This window comes from Balaenoptera borealis (genome assembly GCF_965194805.1).
Source record: "Balaenoptera borealis genome assembly, chromosome: 11".
Classification (NCBI taxonomy): domain Eukaryota; kingdom Metazoa; phylum Chordata; class Mammalia; order Artiodactyla; family Balaenopteridae; genus Balaenoptera; species Balaenoptera borealis.
The window spans coordinates 48895413-48916488 of NC_138868.1; the positions used below are offsets into that span (position 1 = coordinate 48895413).

The 21076-nt window shown below is 41.6% G+C and overlaps 1 protein-coding gene across 3 annotated transcripts in view; it reads right to left on the reverse strand.

The window, feature by feature from the left end:
- Positions 1 to 21076, reverse strand: part of SYT9 (synaptotagmin 9) — a 185418-nt gene that overhangs the window by 111436 nt on the left and 52906 nt on the right. For all 3 annotated transcript variants that reach the window (XR_014231410.1, XM_082341596.1, XM_082341597.1), the window contains exons 2-3: positions 14776 to 15127; positions 6853 to 7399 (exon numbers count right to left, since the gene is read on the reverse strand). Coding sequence is in view for 2 of the 3 variants with exons in the window: in XM_082341596.1 (XP_082197722.1) it covers positions 6853 to 7399; positions 14776 to 15127 (899 nt within the window). In the remaining variant the exon portion in view is untranslated. The remainder of the gene's footprint in view (positions 1 to 6852; positions 7400 to 14775; positions 15128 to 21076) is intronic.

A 21076-nucleotide genomic window follows, 5' to 3' on the forward strand; every position in this document is an offset into this window, starting at 1 on the left:
CTGAAGGAATGCACTTTAAACTCAAAGCTTGAAAATGTCTACTGATAAAGTTCTAAGCTAGATGAGCTCACAATCACAAATAACTAAATCCAGGAGACAACAATGCATGATGAGTAAGAGTTGATGGAAATGTCAAACAAAAGAATCAGAGATGCAAAGATTATAGCTACTGGAATTATAAGCAGCAGAATATAAAAATGCCTATGTATGAAATGGTAAAAGAAATAAAAAAGAGAATTGAAAGTATGTTTAAAAAAAAGAGAGGGCTTCCCTGGTGGCGCAGTGGTTGAGAATCTGCCTGCCAATGCAGGGGACATGGGTTCAAGCCCTGGTCTGGGAATATCCCACATGCCGCGGAGCAACTAGGCCCGTGAGCCACAATTACTGAGCCTGCGCGTCTGGAGCCTGTGCTCTGCAACAAGAGAGGCCACGATAATGAGAGGCCCACGCACCGCGCTGAAGAGTGGCCCCCACTTGCCGAAACTGGGGAAAGCCCTCGCACAGAAACGAAGACCCAACACAGCCATAAATAAATAAATAAATAAAATTTAAAAAAAAAAAGAAAAAGAAAAAGAAATTTAGAAGTGTGAAAAAAAAAAAGAGAGAGGCTATCAAATATATATTAGGCAAATGTGAAAATGCAGCAAATAATACTTCTACAAATGGAAAGAAGTTAATGACAGACTTTTCCAGAACTGATAAAAGGACACAATCTCAGATTCAGGAAACCCAATAAATCTCAGTCAGGGTAAATAAAAATAAATGCCCACTTAGCAATGTTATAGTTAAACTACAAAACACTAAACAGGAAAGCAAGATCTTGAAAGCAGTAAGAAAGAAAAGAAACATTACATACAAAAGAATGAATATTAGACTAAATGTTGACTTCTCTGAAGCAACTGAAGGTCAGGAAACTATGGAATGATAGTTTTACAATCAGAGTAGCTGAGAGTTTTATGCCCCACACCCCAATTTTTATACCCAGAAAAACGATCTAAGAACAACAGCAAAATAAAGACATATTCAGGACTATGGCTTTCAGTTGAAGGTTACTGCCAGCCTATGGATACTCCAATGAAGGCATCTAGGGGAATAAATATCCCAACCTCACTCTCCCCCCTTCCTTATTTTCTGAACTAATCAGAAGCCAGAGACTAAGGGAGCCCTTTTCAGTTTGAAGAAAAATAAACAAAAACCCCCAAAGCCTCCAGGGGCCCTGAGCAGGAACAAATGAGAGGTATCCAAAATAATTCTCCCAGATAGTTTTATAAATCAAGAATTACCTTGATTCCAAGCCAGATAAGGGCCATACAAGAAAGTAAATTACACGTATCACTCATGAGCACAGATGCAAAAAATACTAAACAAAATAGCAAACCGAACTCAGCAACGTATAAAACAGGCAATATATCAAGGCAAGTCTGGACCATACTAAGAATATAAGATTGACTCAAAATTAGAAAAATGATCAACCTAATTGACCAAAATAGTAGGTTAAAATGAAAAACAAAACCCATAAGCATAGCATTTGATAAAGTGAATGTTTGTGATAAAAAGGCTGAGTTAATGGGAACCCTTGTACACTGTTGGTAGGAATGTAAATTGGTGCTGCCACTATAGAAAACAGTATGGAGGTTCCTTGAAAAACTAAAAATAGAGCTACTATATGATCCAGCAATCCCACTCCTGGGCATATACCCAGAAAAAATGAAAACCATAATTCGAAAAGATACATGCACCCCTATGTTCACAGCAGCACTATTTACAATAGCCAAGAGATGGAAAAAACCCCAGTGTCCATCAACAGATGACTAGCTTAAGAAGATGTGGTAAACATACAATGGACTATTACTCAGCCTTAAAAAATAATGAAATATTTCCATTTGCAGCAACATGGATGGACCTAGAAAATATTATGCTTAGTGAAGTCATACAGGGAAAGATAAATACTATCTGATATTACTCATATGTGGAATCTAAAAAATAATACAATTGAATCTATATACAAAATGGAAACAGACTCACAGACATAGAGAACAAACTTATGGTTACCAAAGCGGGGGCAAATTAGGAGTATGGAATTAACAGATACAAATATTATACATAAAACAGATAAGCAACAAGGATTTACTGTATAGCACAGGGAATTATAGTCAATATCTTGTAATAACCAATAATGGAATATAATCAGAAAAAATAACTGAATCACTATGCTGTACACCTGAAACTAACACAATATTGTTAATCAACTATACTTCAATTTAATAAAAGGCTTAGTCAACTAGGAATAGAGGGATACATTCTTGATATGATAAGACAACCACGATACATCTGTAGCAAAATCATACTCAATGGAAATGTTAAAGGAATAAGTCAAGGATGACTAGTACCACAATTATTATTGAGCACTGTAAGGAAAATCCTAGTCTGTGCACTAAATTAAAAATAAAAGGTATACGGGTTAGAAAAAAACAAACAAAACTATCATAACTCACATGACTGATTATCTACAAAGAAAATTCAGAAGCATCTATAAATTATAAGTAATAAGTTTTAAAAAATTGCCAAATAGAAGATAAATATATAAAATTTAAACTGCATAACTATATAGCAACAATAGAAAAAGCAATTTTAGAAAAGATACTATTTAAAATAACAAAAAATAACATAACTAGCAATAAAACTAACAAAATACATGAAAGACATCCTCATGTAGAAAATTATAAGCCTTGAATGAAAGACTTTAAAGGAGAACTAAATAAATGGAGACGTGCACTATGACCATGAATAGAAAGACTCAATATCACAGAAGATGCAAAATTTCCCTGAATTTATCTACAGACTTCATAGAAGTCCAAACACCAGAAAGAAATTTTAATTTGACAATCTGATTCTAACAGTTATGAGGAAAGTCAAGTATCAGCCAAGACTGAACTGAAGAAAAAGCAGGCTGGATGATTTTCTCTTCCAGATGTTAAAGCTTATCATAGAATGGTAGTAATTTACAAGTGCTATTGGTAGAGATACTCAAATAGAAAAATCGATAGAAAAGAGAATCCAGAAACAGACTCTTCATATATAGAGACCTATACAGGACAGAGCATACACTGCAGATTATTGGGAAAATATGCCAGAAAATTGGTTATCCACATAGAAAAAGAAATATGGGTGTCTTATGAACGGAATGTTTGTGCCCCTCCAAAATTCATATGTTGAAGCCCTAACCCCCAGTGTGATGGTATTTGGGTCCTCTGGGAGGTAATTAGGTTTAAATGACATCAGGAGGGTGAGGCCCCCATGATGAGATTACTGTCCTTACAAGAAGAAGAAGAAGAGAGACCAGTGCTCTGTCTCTCCACCATGTGAGGACACATCAAGAAGGCAGCTATCTGCAAGCCAGGAAGAGGGCTCTTACTAGGAACTGAATCTGCTAGCACCTTGATCTTGGACTTCTCAGCCTCCAGAACTGTGAGAAATAAATTCCTGTTGTTTTAACCACCTAGTCTATATACTTGGTTATGGCAGCACAAGCTAACACAGGATGCCTATATTACATTTCACAATGTAACTGGATTCTGGGTGGACTAAAATTATAATTAGGAAAGGCAGAACTTTTAACCTTCTAATAGAAAATATAGGAAAAATATCATTATGACATAGGGTAAGAAAGGATTTCTTGAACAAGACAGAAAAGTGCTACTTACAAGAGAAAATATTGATACATTTTAATACATTAAACATAAGAACCTCTATTGATCAAAAATACCATCAAGTGAGTATAAAGCCAGCTATAAATGAAGAGACTACGTTTGCAATACACACAACCAACAAAGGATTGCATCTAGACTATATAAAGAACATATATCAGTCAACAGGGAAAAGAAAACTATAGAAAAAAAAAAAAACACAATGAAAAAGTGCTGAACAAACATTTAGCAAGAAAGGAAATGTGAATGACCAATGAACATATCAAAAGACGGTTAACTTTGGTGGCCAAGAATATACAAATCATATTCCATTTTATGTGCATGCACATGCACACATATTAAACAGTGTGGCAACTGCAAGAGTTGTGGAGACTGTGGAGCATTAGCAACTGTCACACCTCACAGTGGGAGGGTCATCTTGTACAGCCACGGTGGAAAAACGAACTCGGCATTGTCTAGAAAATTTGAACACATGTGTACTTTTCCTCTATCAGGGCTACACCCTAGAGAAATTAATGCATGTGTGAACCAGGAGATGTGCATAAAAATGTTCTCTGCAGTATTATTCAGAATCATAAAAAACTAATCACAACCCAATATCATCAGTACAAGAGAGCTAATTTGTGTATATAACACAATGGAATTTTATACAGTAATGAAAATACATGAACCACAGCTCCATTCACCTCTATTGCTAAATGTCAAAATCAATGTGGACTGAAAAAAAAAAGTCGAAGAAGAGCTATGAAAAGCAGAAACAGACAAAACTGAACAATACATTGTCTTACAAATAAAATTCAGGATAGTGGTTTCCTCTTGGCAGGAATGGGCTGAGAGAATGTGACAGGGGAGGACAACCCAGGGGTCATCAGCAAAGTACTTGGTGGTAGTCTGCTCTTCAGCTGAGGGGTGGGTCATGACTACTCTTTTAATTTCCCTCATTAGTCTGTATGTGTATAGCATATACACTGTATGACATATATGCTATACTATAAAAGTGAAACCTTGGTAAATCTCAGGCTTTCATTCTCAGTCTCTGTACAAAGTCACATGCAAAAAAGCACAAACAGCCCCAAATAGCAATTTTTAAATGGAATTTTTTTTTAAATGGCAGATTACGAAACAACATGTAATTCCATTCTCAGGACCTCCTTTCTCCTGCTAGCCATCCAAAGGCCTAGATCAATGCTCAGAATATTTATTGTTTGCCTGAGGAAACAACTGAGAATTTCGAGGCTTTTAGCCTTATTGGTTTTCCTCCTTGATAAATAATTTCACATTCTCCTCAACTCTGTGGAAATGCAGGATTCTCCGTCAGTGGATGGAAAACTCGTAGTCACAGGAGAGTGCTACAATGGCAGTGATCTCAGGGCGAAAAGGTCTCTGCAGACTGTCATTCTATATTCTCATCCCACGGGAAATAGCTCTAAGAGACCTGCCCACCAGGGATCAGCCTTATCCAGATTTTTATCAGCCACTGTGCACTCAGTGTTACTCTTTCCACAGTCTTTAGAAGGCAACTCACAGCAGGATCCCTGTTGAGATTTCTAATAACCACTCCAGCTATTATTTTACGGAATCCATTAGTCAAAAAATATAAAATGATGTCACACACCAGATGATATGACCAACCTCCCTCTACCAAGACTCATCACTGCTGGCCAGCAGTATCTCAGGGGACTTGGTAAGAACTCCAGTGAGACAGTTCATTCTTGAGCCATTCATCCCTTAATATCAGCAGCCTGCCCATTTTGTTTCTTTAAAGCTTCTAAAGTTGCCTCCTGATTTTGGCAATTGGGATTTGGGATACAATCCTTGCCACCCACAGCATCCATTTTTTGGTTTACAGATATCACTATCTTTCAAGTTTGAAGAGATCTGTTCCTTCCCCAATCTCCCATATCACCTTAGTTTCATCATCTGATGTTCTCTGCACCTTTCCCAGCTCCTTCTTTTCTTTCCTCATCATTATGATAAAGGCCAGCAAAACTCCATGTTCCACTTTGCTTATTTGAGTAGCAGGACAAAGCTGGCACTGGTATCACATAGGATGTGAAGAGAAGGTGTCCCTTGGAATACGAGTCCCCAGTTCACAAAAGTGGCTGAGATGAGAGAGTATCAGTGTGGGTATTTGGTCACTGGGAAGAGATTTTGTGTGTTTCCTTCCTGAGCAGAGTGAGAGCCTTTCACTAAATGGGCTCCAAACTCAAGCTAGATCATCATCCGAGCGGAGTAAGGATTATGCTGCTTGCTGTCTTGGATGCCAGGACAGAGAAAGAGAACGATATCGCCCTCAGAAGATGAGCTAACAAAGCTGCCTGAGCGAATCTGGACAGGGAAAAGAAACAAGTGGCCTTAAAATATCAGAGTCCCCTAAGATAGCCCAATTTTCCTTTCTATTTCAGGAGCATCAATACACCTCTGCAGATAGTGAAAAGGATGCAAATGGAGTAAAAATATCACTGCTGCAATATTGTGTTTAAATGTAAACATGGATATATGGCAACACTACCTAGCACTTCTGCCCTCTCTCCTGAGCTCTAAATAGGATTTGATCTTGTACAGATCAGTTTTGCCAATATCTGTAGATGTTTTCAGACTGACCTCCCTGTAACTTTGATTCTGTATTTAAAAATGTGGTGCCAACCCTTCCCAATCATTCTCACTTCTGGGATTAAAGCTGAAGATCTGATCATGGGAAATGCTGCTGAGCTGACCTGAGAACATGGCAAGGGCTTGATGGCCTCAGAGAGTAAGGCAACGGTCTCTCAGCTGCAGATAACAGTTAATAGGATGCCAGGATCCATTTAGCACAAACAACCTAAGAAAGCTCCAAAGAAAATGAGGTAAGGAGGACGGATAATATCTAATGCCTATTAGGGAATTGCTTAGAATTAGAAAGTAGAAAAGAGAGAATGTTATTAAGATTGCTTTCATGAGTAATTCTCGGAAACTGCAAAATGAATATTGTGAAAGACTTGTTTTTGGAAAGGTACAAGGAGGTTTGAAGCAATAGCTCTAAGTACATTGAGATATATTTTATACTCTGCCCCCCCACCAAATAAAATAAGGTATAAGTAATCTGTTTGCATGCTGACCGAGAAGCGCCCTTCCCCCAACCAAAATGAAGAAATGTTAGACTCACATTGGTGACGTATTCGATATCCTTCCAAAGGATGCACTCCCTGGGGAAATCAGTCAAGTCTAAGAAGTGATCCACCACCACTTGGCCGATTAAGTCATGGCGAGAGAACCTGTCAAAGTCATAGACAGAGAAGTGAAGCTTCCGGGCTACAAGGTCATTGTAGGGAACCGGAAACAAAAACACTTCATCAAACACAGGGTTCAGGGTCTTCCTGTGAACTTTAGTCTGGTGTTTCGTTTTCCGATCGGGAAGCAAATAGATCTTGACATAAGGATCTGAAGTCCCAGAAAAGTCCTTGGCGGGCAAATTGACAGCTTTGTGAATCTTCACTATGAGTTGCTCTAAGTCACAGTCATATTTTAAAATGAAGTTCAGCTTCCCACAGGCTTTGCTGTTACTCCTTTTCCCATCCTCATTATCCAATGACCTCTGCTTATATAACTCCGGTTTAATTCGACCAATTCCAGTCAACTGTTCCTGTTTTTGAAGCTGTTGGATATTGAAGTCTGGGTTTGACAGGTTGAGTTGTCTTCGGATTGAATTATGCCTTGAGTGAAGAGAAAGAGAGAACAAAGTTATAACCTCATTAGCTCCAGGTCTTCCAGAAACTTGTGCCTGGGATGTAGGGAGACTGATTAACACACTGTTAAAAGCTTAGAATTGTGGGCTTTTTTTTTTTTTGGCCTATATTCAAAATGCTCATCAATGCAAGTAAGCTGCTCCCCAAGGCTTGAAGCTCAAAACTGAGGCCTGGCATCAGGAAATGAACTTACTAACATGTGACCTCGGAGCTTTAAAGGTTTAATGCACTTTCTAAACTGTCTAATATGCCATTAAAGAAGCTTATTCAGCTGGTGGGAGGTAAAGATTTGTACAAACTGGTTTAAAAAATAAAATTATTCACCTTGATATATAGTATCATCCTGAAACGGAAATAGTTAGCTATGTGTTATCTGAAAAAGAATGGATCTTTCTCTAAATTACACAGAATTTCCTGTCACTGGCTTTTAGCCTACTAAGGCTGCACATTCTTACTGGGTCAAATCAAATCATTTCATTATGAGAACACAGTTTTTGCTCTTCTGGAAATGTATGTGACAGGATGTGTCTGCTTGTAGGGGACTCTGTTGACTCTGACAGGTGCAAGTGCCAGCTCCGTGGCCGCGCTACTGCTGAACCACAGGGGTGATTAGTGATGAGGAGGAAGGGTTTTATTTCTGTAACAAACACTGAGGGTATAAAAATTAAAGGTAAGCTACTATAAATGTACATAGGGATTCAGTTAGAGAAGGCTGGAAACTGATATTTGCAAATTAAATATTTGCTATTCAGAATCTGAAATTCTCTTTGCCTTACCTTGTGTGGGTCCTCACAAAGTGAGAGAAGTAGTCATTACATACAAAGTTGTCTTTAAGGTTATTTTTGTTTGTTTCTAGCTCAGAGTTCAGAGCCATTATATTGTATTTTGTGCAGCCTCTCAATAACCTTAATTAAAATAGCCTCTCTCCACCAGAAGGTGAAAGGGAACAGTCAAGCTGTCTCTGAGGGGCTGGTAAATAGTTGAAGAGGCAGAGTAAAGATCGGAGTTTGTCTTCTTTTCCTTTCTTAAGACTACTTTATGAAATAAAGACATAAAAATGGGATCAATAGGCCCCGAAACGTGTTTGAAATTATTCTCCCTTGTCATACAGATGCTGTGATGCCAAACATTCCTCTTCATCCTAAAATACCCTCCTGACTACTAATCACCCACATGGTACAACAAGAGCACAATCCCAGAGCTGTCACTTGAACCTGTCACAGCCAACAGAGTCCACACCCACCACACACATTCCCACATGTGCAAAAACTGTGTGGTGTGAATGTTTCTCTTGTGGGATTTAAATTTCTTACAGAGAAATCCACCATCTTAAATTTTCACTGGATCTTCTGATTTTTCAGGGGGAGGAAGAGAGTCAGGGGAATGATGTTAGGCACCTACAACTGGTTCTCTGTACTAGTACAGCCAGGTCCGTCCCCTGCCTAGATGTTGAACCTCTGTAGTGCTAGAATAGAGCTTTGATCCTGCTCTATTGGGATCTCTGGGCAGAAAGGTCTGGCAGGGAGCAGCAAGTATCCAGCCATATGCAGAGGCCATAAGTGGCTGGTACCAGCTCCAGTTTCCTCTGCCGTTGATTTTTCTCTCTAGGCTGGATTCAAACAAGGGCCCTACTTGAGTCTGGAGTCAGTTCCCACCTATGATGGGCCATTCTGGGTGCTATCTAGTTAGTCAGTGGTGCAATTTAAATACTAAAAGTACACCTTCAAGACCAACTAGGTGTCTTGAAGCCAACTACCTCCACTGGATCTTAAGAAAGAGGACATTACTGCAATTCAACAAATTTGAATGTGCGAAGCAAGGGGTCAGGTAGGGTGGAAGAGACAGAGAGGCAAAGCCTAGTCACTGCCTTCAAGGAAGTGCCTTGCCAGGAGTAAAGAGATAGTCATACACTGACTATAAATCAGGGCAGAGGGGGATGAGAACTGACTGGAGGTTAGGGAGAGGGAGAGAGGAAGGCCTCTGGCTAGGGAAACTGTCACGGATGAGACAGTACTTGAGCCAAGCCTACCTACTTCACCTGGCCTCATACTTCTCAGCCTCCCAGCTGATGCTCTAGACCTCAACAGGGAAATTAACTAAGTTTTCCTCTTGGCTCCCAGCTCTCCAGCAGGATGGGACCTTCAGCTCTTCTGTCCCGGCGGCTTTCACCTCACACATGCCCATATCCTCCATTCCAGGCTCCATTAAGCACCAGAGCTCAGAATCTCCAGCATCCCTCCCATCGCTGGATTTCCCCTGCAACCATGGACAAGTGTACACTCTTCTACCCTCCCTCATCTCAGGGACCCCATCTCAGAGGGGAAACTTGGCCTATCCCTTCCCTGGTTTGGGGTACCAGTGTTTACACGGCTGTGGGGGGTCCAAAGACAGGAAAGAGAGAAGGAAATTGTGACTTCAGAACCATCAGGGGTTTCTTTACAAAGTTCAAGTCATGACAGGGAAATTTGGAAACAGGAGAAACAGGCCTTCTTGGAATCTTCCCTTGTGATGGAGAGGAGAGGGTTGGGTTGTTCTGAACCACAAACAGACAGAAGAAGGGGGAGTAGCAGATGGACAGACACAGTTATCTGACTACAAGGGTAGGAGGAAATGGGAATCTGAGGCTTTCTTGTTCTGGGATTCGGAGGCCTTTAGAGTGAGTGAGATAATGGAGATGCAGGCATCTGGCCTCGGACGGTGGAGGTGTGGGGTTAAGTGCAGCTCGATACACTGAAGTATGTCCTGCTCCCACCCTCCCCCAAGTTAAAAAGGCATGAAACCTTGGTGTCATCGTCAAATATTTTATCCCGTGACTAAAATGAGCCTATGTCCACCAACAGTTTCTCTAAAGTAGCTCACATCTCATGGCTCTTTCCATTCCCACTGCTTCCAATTGAGTTCAGGTCCTCATCATCACAGGTCTGAACTGGACCCCTATATCCAGTCTTCACCCCATCCCACACATCTTATACACTCTTGCCAGATTAATCTTCTAAAGAACAATCTGAGCACTTTAATATGTGTAATTGGTGCTCTTTTGTATATTTCCCCTTTCAAGGCCAGGGCTATAACCTTTCTCCCTCTTTATTACTAGCACATAACATAGAACTTTGCACACAGCAAATGTTTAATACGTGTGTCTAGAGTAAATATATAAATGCCATGGACATAATAGTTTCTGATAATTAAATCTCAGTAGAGAAAATACATATTTACACCTGGTTTCAGGGTCTCATGGAAGTTGAGAGAGGTCTAGGCAACTTCCATTTTTGAAGCTGTCAGTTTATTAAAACCTGAAGAAATAACTAAAAGAGTAATTCAAAAAGTTATGTTTTAAATGTTTACATCTAACCAATGCTCTCAACACATAAAAATATATAGCTTAATAAAACTGTGCTACTCCTAGAGTAATTGCAGCACTTAATCCTAGTGGGCCACTTACTGGAGTTGTGGCCAGTAATGGGACTCAAATTTAGAAGACTCAAATTGTCGTCTTCTTTCAATTCTGTCAGAGTATTTCTGTGACTCTAAGGATTGCTTAATTCAGAGACAAGCTCAAAAGTCTAAATGTAAGGCTCTGATGAATGTGAGACCTGGGACAAGTGACCTTCCATTGGCTTCATACCATTATAGGCTCTACTCAGTTTATACTGTTGCGCTTTGCCATTTTTGTCAGCAGAACATGAGAAAAGTGGCCTGATATTGACGAATGTACTGTGTCAGTCATTCATGAAAAATTCCACTATGTGCCAGAGGCTGCACTAGAGGTTAGATATATAGGGAGAAGCAGAGCAGATATGGTCTTTGAACTCACAGAACTCATAGTCTAGAGGGGGGTATAGGCAATAAACAAACAATCGTAGAGTTAGAAATAGATTTTAATCCTGTGAAGAAGTGAAAGTAAGGCAACTTGTGGGAAAATAAAGAGTGGGAGGGAGTGGAGGAAAGAACACATACTTCAGATAGGGTGGTGAGGGAGACCTTTCTGAGGAGGTGACACTTTAGCAGGGACATTAAGGCTGCAAAGGAGCCTGGCATGGAAAAGGAAAAGGAAAAGCATTCCAGGCTGAGGAAATAGCATGTGTGAAGGTACCAAGGCAGGAAAAGTCAGGGATACTGAAGGAACCAAGAGAGAAGCTAGTGTGGATGGAATGTGATGAGCTTTTTCGGGTGAGGCCTCTTAACTGAGTCCATGTTAACAGGGTCCTCTGGGTTGGTGCCACATGGTGGCCTGGCTGGGAGGTGAGGCCGATAGCTGACAGCAGCAGACTGTGGCAGTATTACACAGGCCTTAACAGACCTGATAAGGAGTTTGTGGTGTGGAAATTGAAATTTTTATAAAGCCAAAGTATTTTAAAGGAAATTTGAGAAGACTTAAAAAAAAAACAACAACAGATTGAACTTTCATCTTGGGACATGAATCAGGAAATGGATTAGATGGCCTTTCAAGGTTCCTTCTATTTTGAGGATCCAGGGATTTTCATATATTTGGAGTAGAGACCTCTAAAATGTTCTGGTATTGAAAAGTTCTAAAAAAAAAAAAAGATCCACATTCCCAGGATATTAGGTCATTATACAAAAGGGATTTCATCCAAATTGAAAGGAATTAACAGGAATTTTGGAGGGTTCTCATAGTAACTGAGCTAACCAGAAACAGAATGCAAACATGCTTGATGTTGGAAGAACAAAAGAAAGTCATCCTGACCAGAAACATTCTTAGAAGATGGAGCAAAGCTCATCTTTAGGACATTCCAAAAGGCGGTGGTGGGAGCCACACATATCCAAGCTGAAGAGGCCAGATGACAGTGGGACTTCCGACGCAAATGCCATGGCTGAAGCTGTGCCAATCGCCATGACGGTGGGGAGGCCTTAACTGGGAGTCTAAGCTTTGTATGCTCTGGGCTGAGCAGGTGCCCAGGGAACTTTGGGACAAGTGATAACAGCTGCAGGAGGGAAGCAGTAAGAAAGAAAGTGACAGCAGTGAGAAAGTAAAGATCATAATGAGAAAGAAGGGAATAGAAATAATAACTAGCAGAGCAGACTGTTTAGAGCCATCTCAGCAAAGAGTACCCTCCCTCTCCCCAAATATGGTATGAAAAATGCTACTTAAAAAAGAATGTTAAAAATGTTCTGGAGCATCAAGGAAATTTCATTCATTTTGCCCGCTCTGTCAGTAAAAAGGCTTTGTGTGTGCGTGTGTGCTTATAACACATCCCTAAAGAATTAGAAGACTACACCCTTCTTATTATGGAAAGACCATGAGTCAAAGATATGTATTTCTAGACATAACCCATAAAACTAGGTCAGCAGTAATTTAGATAAGAATGTTTGAAATGCGAAATGATGCAAATTATCAGTATTAGGTCAAATGCAGCTGGAAAGAGTTTAGTTTTCGTATGGTAGTCAGATATTACCAAACTTGGTTTTGGCCATCAGAAGAGAAAATTTAATTGCATGACTCCAAAACTAGAATAAGTGTAAATGTAAAATGCATTTTACAGGGATAATTCCTTCCTTCTCTCTTTTTAGTTTTCTTTTTCCTCCTACCCAATTTCTACGAATCAGTGGTGAAGATATCTACAGTTTTTAGTTTTAAATGAAATCTATTTTTTGATATGCAGGTTACTTAAACATTTTTCTAGGATAAACATTGTAATAATTATAGTGATATGATTGCTATCAATTCATTAGAATTATGGCAGAGTCCTCAGACCTATAATCTAATAAAAACACAGTACTATCACTCTGTATTGATGGAACCCAGATCAGAAAAATTAACATGCAGAGTCAAACCAGATAGGAGACAATTTCAATGGAGACCCCACCTGAAGGCCCTACTTACTGAAGCACTGAAAGGATTTTATCACGAGTCTGCACCACCGCACAAACTTCACGGCAGCATCAGACAGAGCTCCAGTTATATTTAAGTCTTAAATCTGAAGAGAAATCCTAATGATAAAATCTGAGGATTTCTTCTAAATCAAATGGCAAACAACCATCCATTTCCTCACAGAGGAATATTTTAGGTAAAGCTCTCTAATTCAGAATTGGAAATGATGCTAAAATAGCTTTCTGAAAAAAATTAAATTATAAACTGTCATATTCCATCCTACTTAATGTGAATGAGCAGAGTCTCTAGGATAAACTTGATTAACATAAAAAAGGGTAAGATCTTATTTCTGTTTCTAGAGAACAAATAAAAAAGATTAAAAAAAAAAAATAACCCCAAACTGTGCTTGTACTTTCCAAATAACAGCACATGCTATTTCTCCAGCTATCACTCAAGCAAATATTTTCATTTTAAAGAAAGCTGCTTTCTGGGTCTCTTTTCCTGAAGTCTCTTATTGAGAGTGAATTTTTATATACAGTGATTCAGAATTGGCTGCTTAGCCTCAAAGCCACCTGTATGCATCTGAGTCTTGGGAGAGGCAGGTCTCAATGATGATGATGATGAAAGCAGCACCGAAAGCAAAATGGCAGCTCAGGGTGTGGAGCAGGTGCTAGATGCAGCCTGTGCAAAGCACATGTGACGCACATGTTATCATCTCATTCTCAAAACCACCTATCACCGTTCCCCTCTCACAAGACGAAACAGAAACAGACGAAGGTTAAATAATGTGTCCAATATCATACTTGTAGGTAAAGCTAGTTCATTGGACCCCAGAGTCCTTGCTTTTTAATCACTGCACTATGTTATTTCTCTACTGCGCAAGAGCACAGAGCATGCAACCCATGGAAAGAGAGCGACACTGGGCCTGGGTACTCTGGAGACCTTGCAAAGCCTGGAGATGGACAAAGACCTCCAGCCACTGGTGGACTCTACAGAGAGCCTGTGTGAGACAGCTAGGCTAGGTCAGAGGCATGGAGAATCAACGCCATAGCACTATGAGAGCAGCACGGAAGAGTGGGTAAAAACTTGGGCTCCGGTGTTGTTTGAACCGGGGTTCAAACCCTGACCTGGGTGCTTACCAATACATGACTTTGTTTCTGAATCTCCTTGACCTAAGTTTCTTCTTCTGTGAGATGAAAATGATAATAAGATCCATCTCACACAAAGTTGTGAGCGATAATAAAATAAGACACATGAAGTTCTCAGATAGTCCTTGACACGGTAAGTCCTAGCAATGTTAACAATTGTTATTATGAACTAAGTACAGACTAAGCAGTGCTCAGGAACCTAACAGGAGTATAGGAAGCATCAAGCTTTCCATATTCATGTCTCTGACACCTAATGGACATGTGACAGGTTACAGGCTCCTTGGCTAGTCAGTGCTACTGCTGCCAAGAGAAGGGAACAGGGTGGTGCTTGCCTTGCATCCAGAAAGGAAGGGGGCATTACTGACCGAGCTGATGAGGTTGGCTCTGTGACTTGGCGCTGCACACGGACGCCATGGGCACAGTTCTCCTGGTCCCCTGTCTGGATCGAGAGGGGAATGTCAGGGGAGGTGTGGCTGATCTTCATGGAGGAGTCTGGACAAGGGGTGGGAGGGTCTAGGAAGCCCTCACTGTTCTCCTGCTCGTTGGTCTCTGTGTCCATGTAGTTAAGAGGTTCCTGATTGTTGTCTTTGCTACCAGAGAACAGGCCTCGTTCTCGCCACGGAACCCAGCAGAGTTTCCAAGACACGAAGAGAGACACGCCAAAGAGGGCGAGGCCACAGGCAGTGACCACAAGGGTCAGCAGGCTCACTGAGATATCTGCAAAGAAGCAAAGATCAAAGGTCAGTGGGATTGCTCCTCCCGTGCCCACTCACTGCCCGGTGCGGGCAGAAAGACCCTCTCATCCATGCATCCGTCAGGAGTGATGGCAGAAGGCCAGGCTGGGCCACCTGACTCTGAGGCAGGGACACTGAGGACTCAGATACAAGCGCAGAGGATGTAACATGCAGGCATGTTTAGAAACAAACAGCCTGCAATAGCAAGAGACAGGGTGTATTCAGGGGACCAGGAATGCCCTGCAAGTCAACTGAGACCCTGTCCCTCGGCAATACAAATCATTGATATTCTGGGAGCAGGATAGCTTCAACTGTCCTTAAAAATTCCTCTGTCATCTTAGAGAGCAGTATAGTATAAATTTGGGAATTGTTTAAGTAACATCTTTTTAAAACAAGAGAAATTAGAGTGCTTTTTCCCCCCTCTTTTTGATAGGAACTTTTAAGGGTCTAAGCAAAATGAAGCTCAAGTCCTCCCAAGCCTCAAGAATACCCACCACCTGGTGGTCAGGTGCCCAGGACCCGGGGATGATGGTCATAGTTTGGGTTTCCCCAGTAGCAGAACTGAAACAAGTATTCAAGGGCAAGAGGTTTATTTAGAAGGTGAAGAAAACACACGTAGGGAAGTAGGGAAGTGACCCAGGTAGGAGAGTAGGGAAGTAATCCAGGGGAGTAAGAAAGCAGCCAGTAAGGGGGGCTTTATCAAGCCAGTTACCACAGTGGGAGACCAAAGGTTAAGCTGCTAGGGAGGTTCCACACCCCAGAGACCAGGGGACTGGGTTATTTATAACATCAACCCCTTCAGTCATTGATTTGAGGGCAGCTCTCAAGGGGCATTTCTAACCTGCAGCATGGGTGGCAAAGTAAGTTTCTGTGGCCAGAAAATTCCCACATTTCAAATAAATGCAGGGCTGGCCTTGGAGGTCAGCAGGCACATGCTCAAGTGGTAATGGAGAGGGGTTTTGTGGGGGGCAACAACATCTGCTACGTGGACCACAGCCCCATGGCTTCAGCTAGGGTTCATGGCAGTGCAGTGTCCAGTGGCTGGGCACCCAACTCTCAGAACAAAGCCCAACCCTCTTGAGGCTTCCACTCCACCCTACAGTAGAGCCAGGGAAGCTGAGGCATCGACCTGAACTCATTCCTGGCACTGTGGTGCTATAAACTCCTCCCTTTAAAGGACACCCCTACCTGCCCTTGCTGGGCTCCATTACATCCTGGAGCCCCAAGGATTCTCCCCAGGTTCTGCCTTTATTGTCCATCATTAATACTTGTATTGCTTCAGCCAAAGTTTTCTGGCTGTCCATTACATGCCAGGGACTGTGCCAGGCTTTGGAGACACAATGGAGAACGTGATAGACACACTCTTACTTTCACAGACTCATATTCTAGTGAAGGAGAAAATTAGGACTCGGTTACTTAATAGTCACAATTTCAACGATCCATGGCACACCAACAATCCATGACATGAGGCAGTTTGCATCTCTGCTGAGGCACGTGAACCCCTCCTGCAAGTCACTTACCTACGGAGTCAAGCTGACCACCTACTGTCCGTGTGCTTTTCAACATGACTCTGAAGGTACTTGATCATTCTTATGAAATGATAAAACAATTTCTTCATGAAAAATTGCTCTTGACAGAAAGCCAGCTGCCAGGGCTGGTGATGGATCTAATGTATCTCTCCTCTATGCCTCCCAATCAATCTCTGCCCTTGCGGCGAAACAATATTATGTTTCTGTTTGGAAACATGGGGGTTCCAGCTTCAACATGGGTAACTGAGCTCAAAATCTTTGCTTATCCCACTTCTCTCCTTAAATGTCACTGAAATGGGATATGCAAACTACATAACTATGGAAAACAAGGACAGGTACCTTCTATCCATCGGTGAACGAGTAATGCTGAGGAATTTCTGGGATTGTTTTAAAGGAAAAGCCAATCAGGGCTGAACACTTAACACAGGCAAATGAAGGGACACTGAGGGAAAAATAAAAATTAACAATCTCAGGTGCAGAGCAAAAAGGGCAGGGATGGGGGACAAGGAACAGAGTCAGCGGGGGCAAAGTACAGGGCACCAGAAATCACACCTCATGGAGCCCCAACTTGAGGTGGAGGAGAGCACGGTTTGGCCACAGGTTCCACGTGGCTCTGAGAGCTCACAGAACAGGATGGAAGATTTGTTGGTGAAAACTTCCATGACAGGTTGTAGTACTGGGGGCACAGGGAAGGAGGAGGCCCCTCCCAGTTAATCAGGCTGCCACAGTAAACATCGGCCCCCACCTGCTCCAACGAGAGCGCCACAACACAGCGAAACCCCCTACTACGTTATGCAATCCAAACAGAGGCAAAAGCCCCTCCCTACATCCTGTTAATCACTTCAGCACTGTCCTGACACAGACACCACTAGGAGAATAGCATAGGCTGGAGGAGGCATACACCAGAAGGCAGTAAGGTTTAGGAGTGTGACGTGATAATTCCATATTATTATTTACCAAATATTCACTCTTCCACACCATAGTGCCCCCTCCAAGGAAGGAGCATAAATCCAAACCCCCTGATGTTCGTCTTGGCCACGTGACTTGCTCCGGTCAATGAAATATGAGTAGATGTGGCCCATGCCACCTTGGACCAGAGGACTCTTGGGCTCCCACCTTCGGCTGTGAGAAGAAGAGGTCTTAAATAGGGCTGATATTTCAGCCTGGGTGCCACAAAGGAAGACTTGTGGCATAGGCCCAAAGTCCAGAATGAGGAGCAAACTTAAACCTGACACACGGACTGGGGCAGGGCAGAAACTGATCCACAGATCCATGAGCAAAACGTAAAGAGTTGATGTTTTATTTAAGTCACTAAGGTCTCAAAGGTGGTTGTTACCATGGCAAAAAGTTGACTAATAAACATGACCATATAATTTATTGTCCAAGACTAAGATACTTTTAAGAGGGAAAAGAGGCAATATCAACAATCACATCAACGAGAGACTTTACCCAGGATTGTGCAGGACTATGGCACGCTGCATTTAGAATCCCACCTGAGCTGTGAACTCATCAGCTTGGTACAACATGGCCTCTCAGGGTTTACTTGGCGTTGGCAACATGCTAAATAAGGTAAATCCTGGGCCCACGTCTGCTAGTAACCATAGGGCCCTGACCCAGCTCAAGAACGATTCCAGCTTGTTAGCTGACTCCCAGCTCACACACCCAAAAAACACCTTGCTCCCAAGTCCAGTCATGGGGGATCCAGGAGAGCAGGGGTCTGGTCTGAGCAGGCATTCAGTGTACATCTGATGCAGCCCACCAGAGGGCCCTGTGGCCACTTCTGTGTTTACTGTGAGTTAAGGCTGTGGCCTGTAGACTCCAGGAGCCGCTAGTCACATTCATAGTCAGGATAAATGTTTGTACATATAGTTACTACAGAAAATGTCTGGCAAATAGCAAGAGGGCCTTTTCCTCATTCACACAAAGGGGCCATGTAGGTGAGCAGGTGGCCAGGGAGCACCTGCCAGGAGAAACCAACAGCGACCCACACAGCCACACCAACCACTAAGTGTAATCGTCAGAACTTCTGCTTGCAAACAGCTCAGGGGGCCCTCTACACACTCTATTTGTACTTTTCTCTTTTTTCAGAAAGAAGTACTAGAAAGTGGCTTCAGAGTCACTAAGGCCACACATACTACCCACCTCAGACCCACAGCCTCAGGAAAGGAAGTGGGAGAATCCACTTAGAATCACAAAATAGCTTTATTTAGAAAAGGAGTTCTTGCTTAAGTTAGGTGGTAGGTACATGTGCAATTGTTTTATTATTGATCTTTAAACTACATGTATTCTACATATATATCTATATATATGTGTGTGTGTGTGTATATTCTTTGGCATTTATGTATATTTTACAATAAAAATTGAAAAAAAAACAGCACATAGTGACATCAAAGTGTTATTATTCTAAAGATATTTTTCTGCAGAATAGAAAAGTGTAATTGGTCCTTCTGTCAAAGAGGCAAGAGAATAACCAGCTGGTGATTCGGGGATGAAAGGAGGCAAATGGTAACCCAGTTGTGATCCAGATCCCCAGAGGTGTTGCTGGTTGCGGGTGACAGTGCATGAAACTGTACCCAGAGCTGCCATGGAGAACATCCCTCCATGGAAGATGTGGAGTGGGGTGCCTGATCATCAGAACCCTTTTCTGCTGGCTACTAGCCCTCACCACAGGACATGATGTACTGTAGCACTATCCCTGGACACCAGACACAAGACATCATGACACCCCTAGACCCAGCAGACACCCAGCTGGACACCTATGATTCCAAGGGATCCCTGCAAGCCTGAAGACTTGTTCTGGAATGACAAATATTACTGCCCAAGGAGCACAAAGCTTGAGCACCTACACTGCATACGGACAGAGGAACAGTAGTTGCCCCACTGAACTGTGAAGCAACAGGAGGAGTATAGAAACTGATGACAACAACAACAAAATCATAGGACAAATGGGCCAAATCAGCAACTTGAAAGAGGCTAACCAATCAAGCTGAGTCATCAGAATAAATGGCACTTGACCTAACAAATTAATGCGAGAGACAAAGTAATTCCTATACTCAGTGAGATGTTTAAAACAGTGGCTAAGAGGGAGAAGCATGGTTGCAGCAGTACCCAGAATCCGACACGCCTGAGATCTCATCTGGTCTAACTAAGAAAAGGAGACTGTAGCCCTAGAATTCCACAGCCAGCCACATTATCACAAGAAGAAAGGAAAGGCATTTTCAGCCATCAGTGACTCAGAAAATATACCATTCGCCTACCCTTTCCAGCAATACAAGCTATGGAAATTCTCCAAATAAATAAAAATTTATGTCAGGATAGAGAACCCAAGAAGGGAAGGGCTTTCTAGATAAGATACATACTTATATACTATGTATCACAAGAATTAGTGATAAGCAAAGAATATAGTAAAAAGTGTATTAAATCTGAATAATTGCTGGTTTTGAGGTTATGACGTTTAATGGAACTGTTAAGGAAAGAAACACTTAAAAGAGCAAAGGAATGGTAACTATACACATAAATTCCAACAATTTCAACAAAACGTGGGAGATGGAAAAAGAAAGGAAGTAAAAACAAATTAAATGGCCTACTGTTAGCAGGGAGAGATGACAGATACTTCAACTCGATGTTGATAAGGAAATATAGGTGCAAATATGTATATAAAATATTTAAGGGAGACTGATTCATAATGGTGCATATGCATATATATTTATGCATATATATCCTCTCTTTTCTGACACCCTGCCCCCATTAAATAATATGAAATAAATAAAAAGTATAAACAATCACAAAGAAAATAGCATGGGATGATCAGCAAACAAGGTTTTAAATTTTTTTTTCTGAAAGACAGTATGTGGATGGAGCTGTGGGAGAGGATGCCACAGGCCGCCCCCCCCCAAAAATGCAGAGGGAGATACGCGTGAGAGGCAGGCAACCTGGCCCACTAAACTCATACAGGCTCAGGACACAGATATTTCCGATGTCGTGGCAGCTAAGACTAAGATGTTGAGCTGAAAACAAGGGCAGTGACTGAAAATCTTCACCATATACTGTCTAGTCTGGCTAGGGAGAAACCAAGGCGACTAGTATGAGAACTAGTGCCCAAGAGTAGAACCTCCATATTCTTGAAAAAAAAATGGAATCCCTTATAATCCCCTTTAAGTAAACACTCCCTCATAGATACATAGCCTTATGGTCAGCTTTCCTATTGCCTCATTATTAAATATGACTAAATTGCAAAGAATCACCAGCCGTATAGAGAAACCTTACAGCAACATTCACATATAGAAGCAAAAAAGAATGTCCCCAGAGGAAACAGAGAGAACTCAGGAAGGAAACAGGAACTTTTAAAACATTTCATTCACAGGAAATTTCCACAATGTATTTCCATAAAATAAGGGTGGACT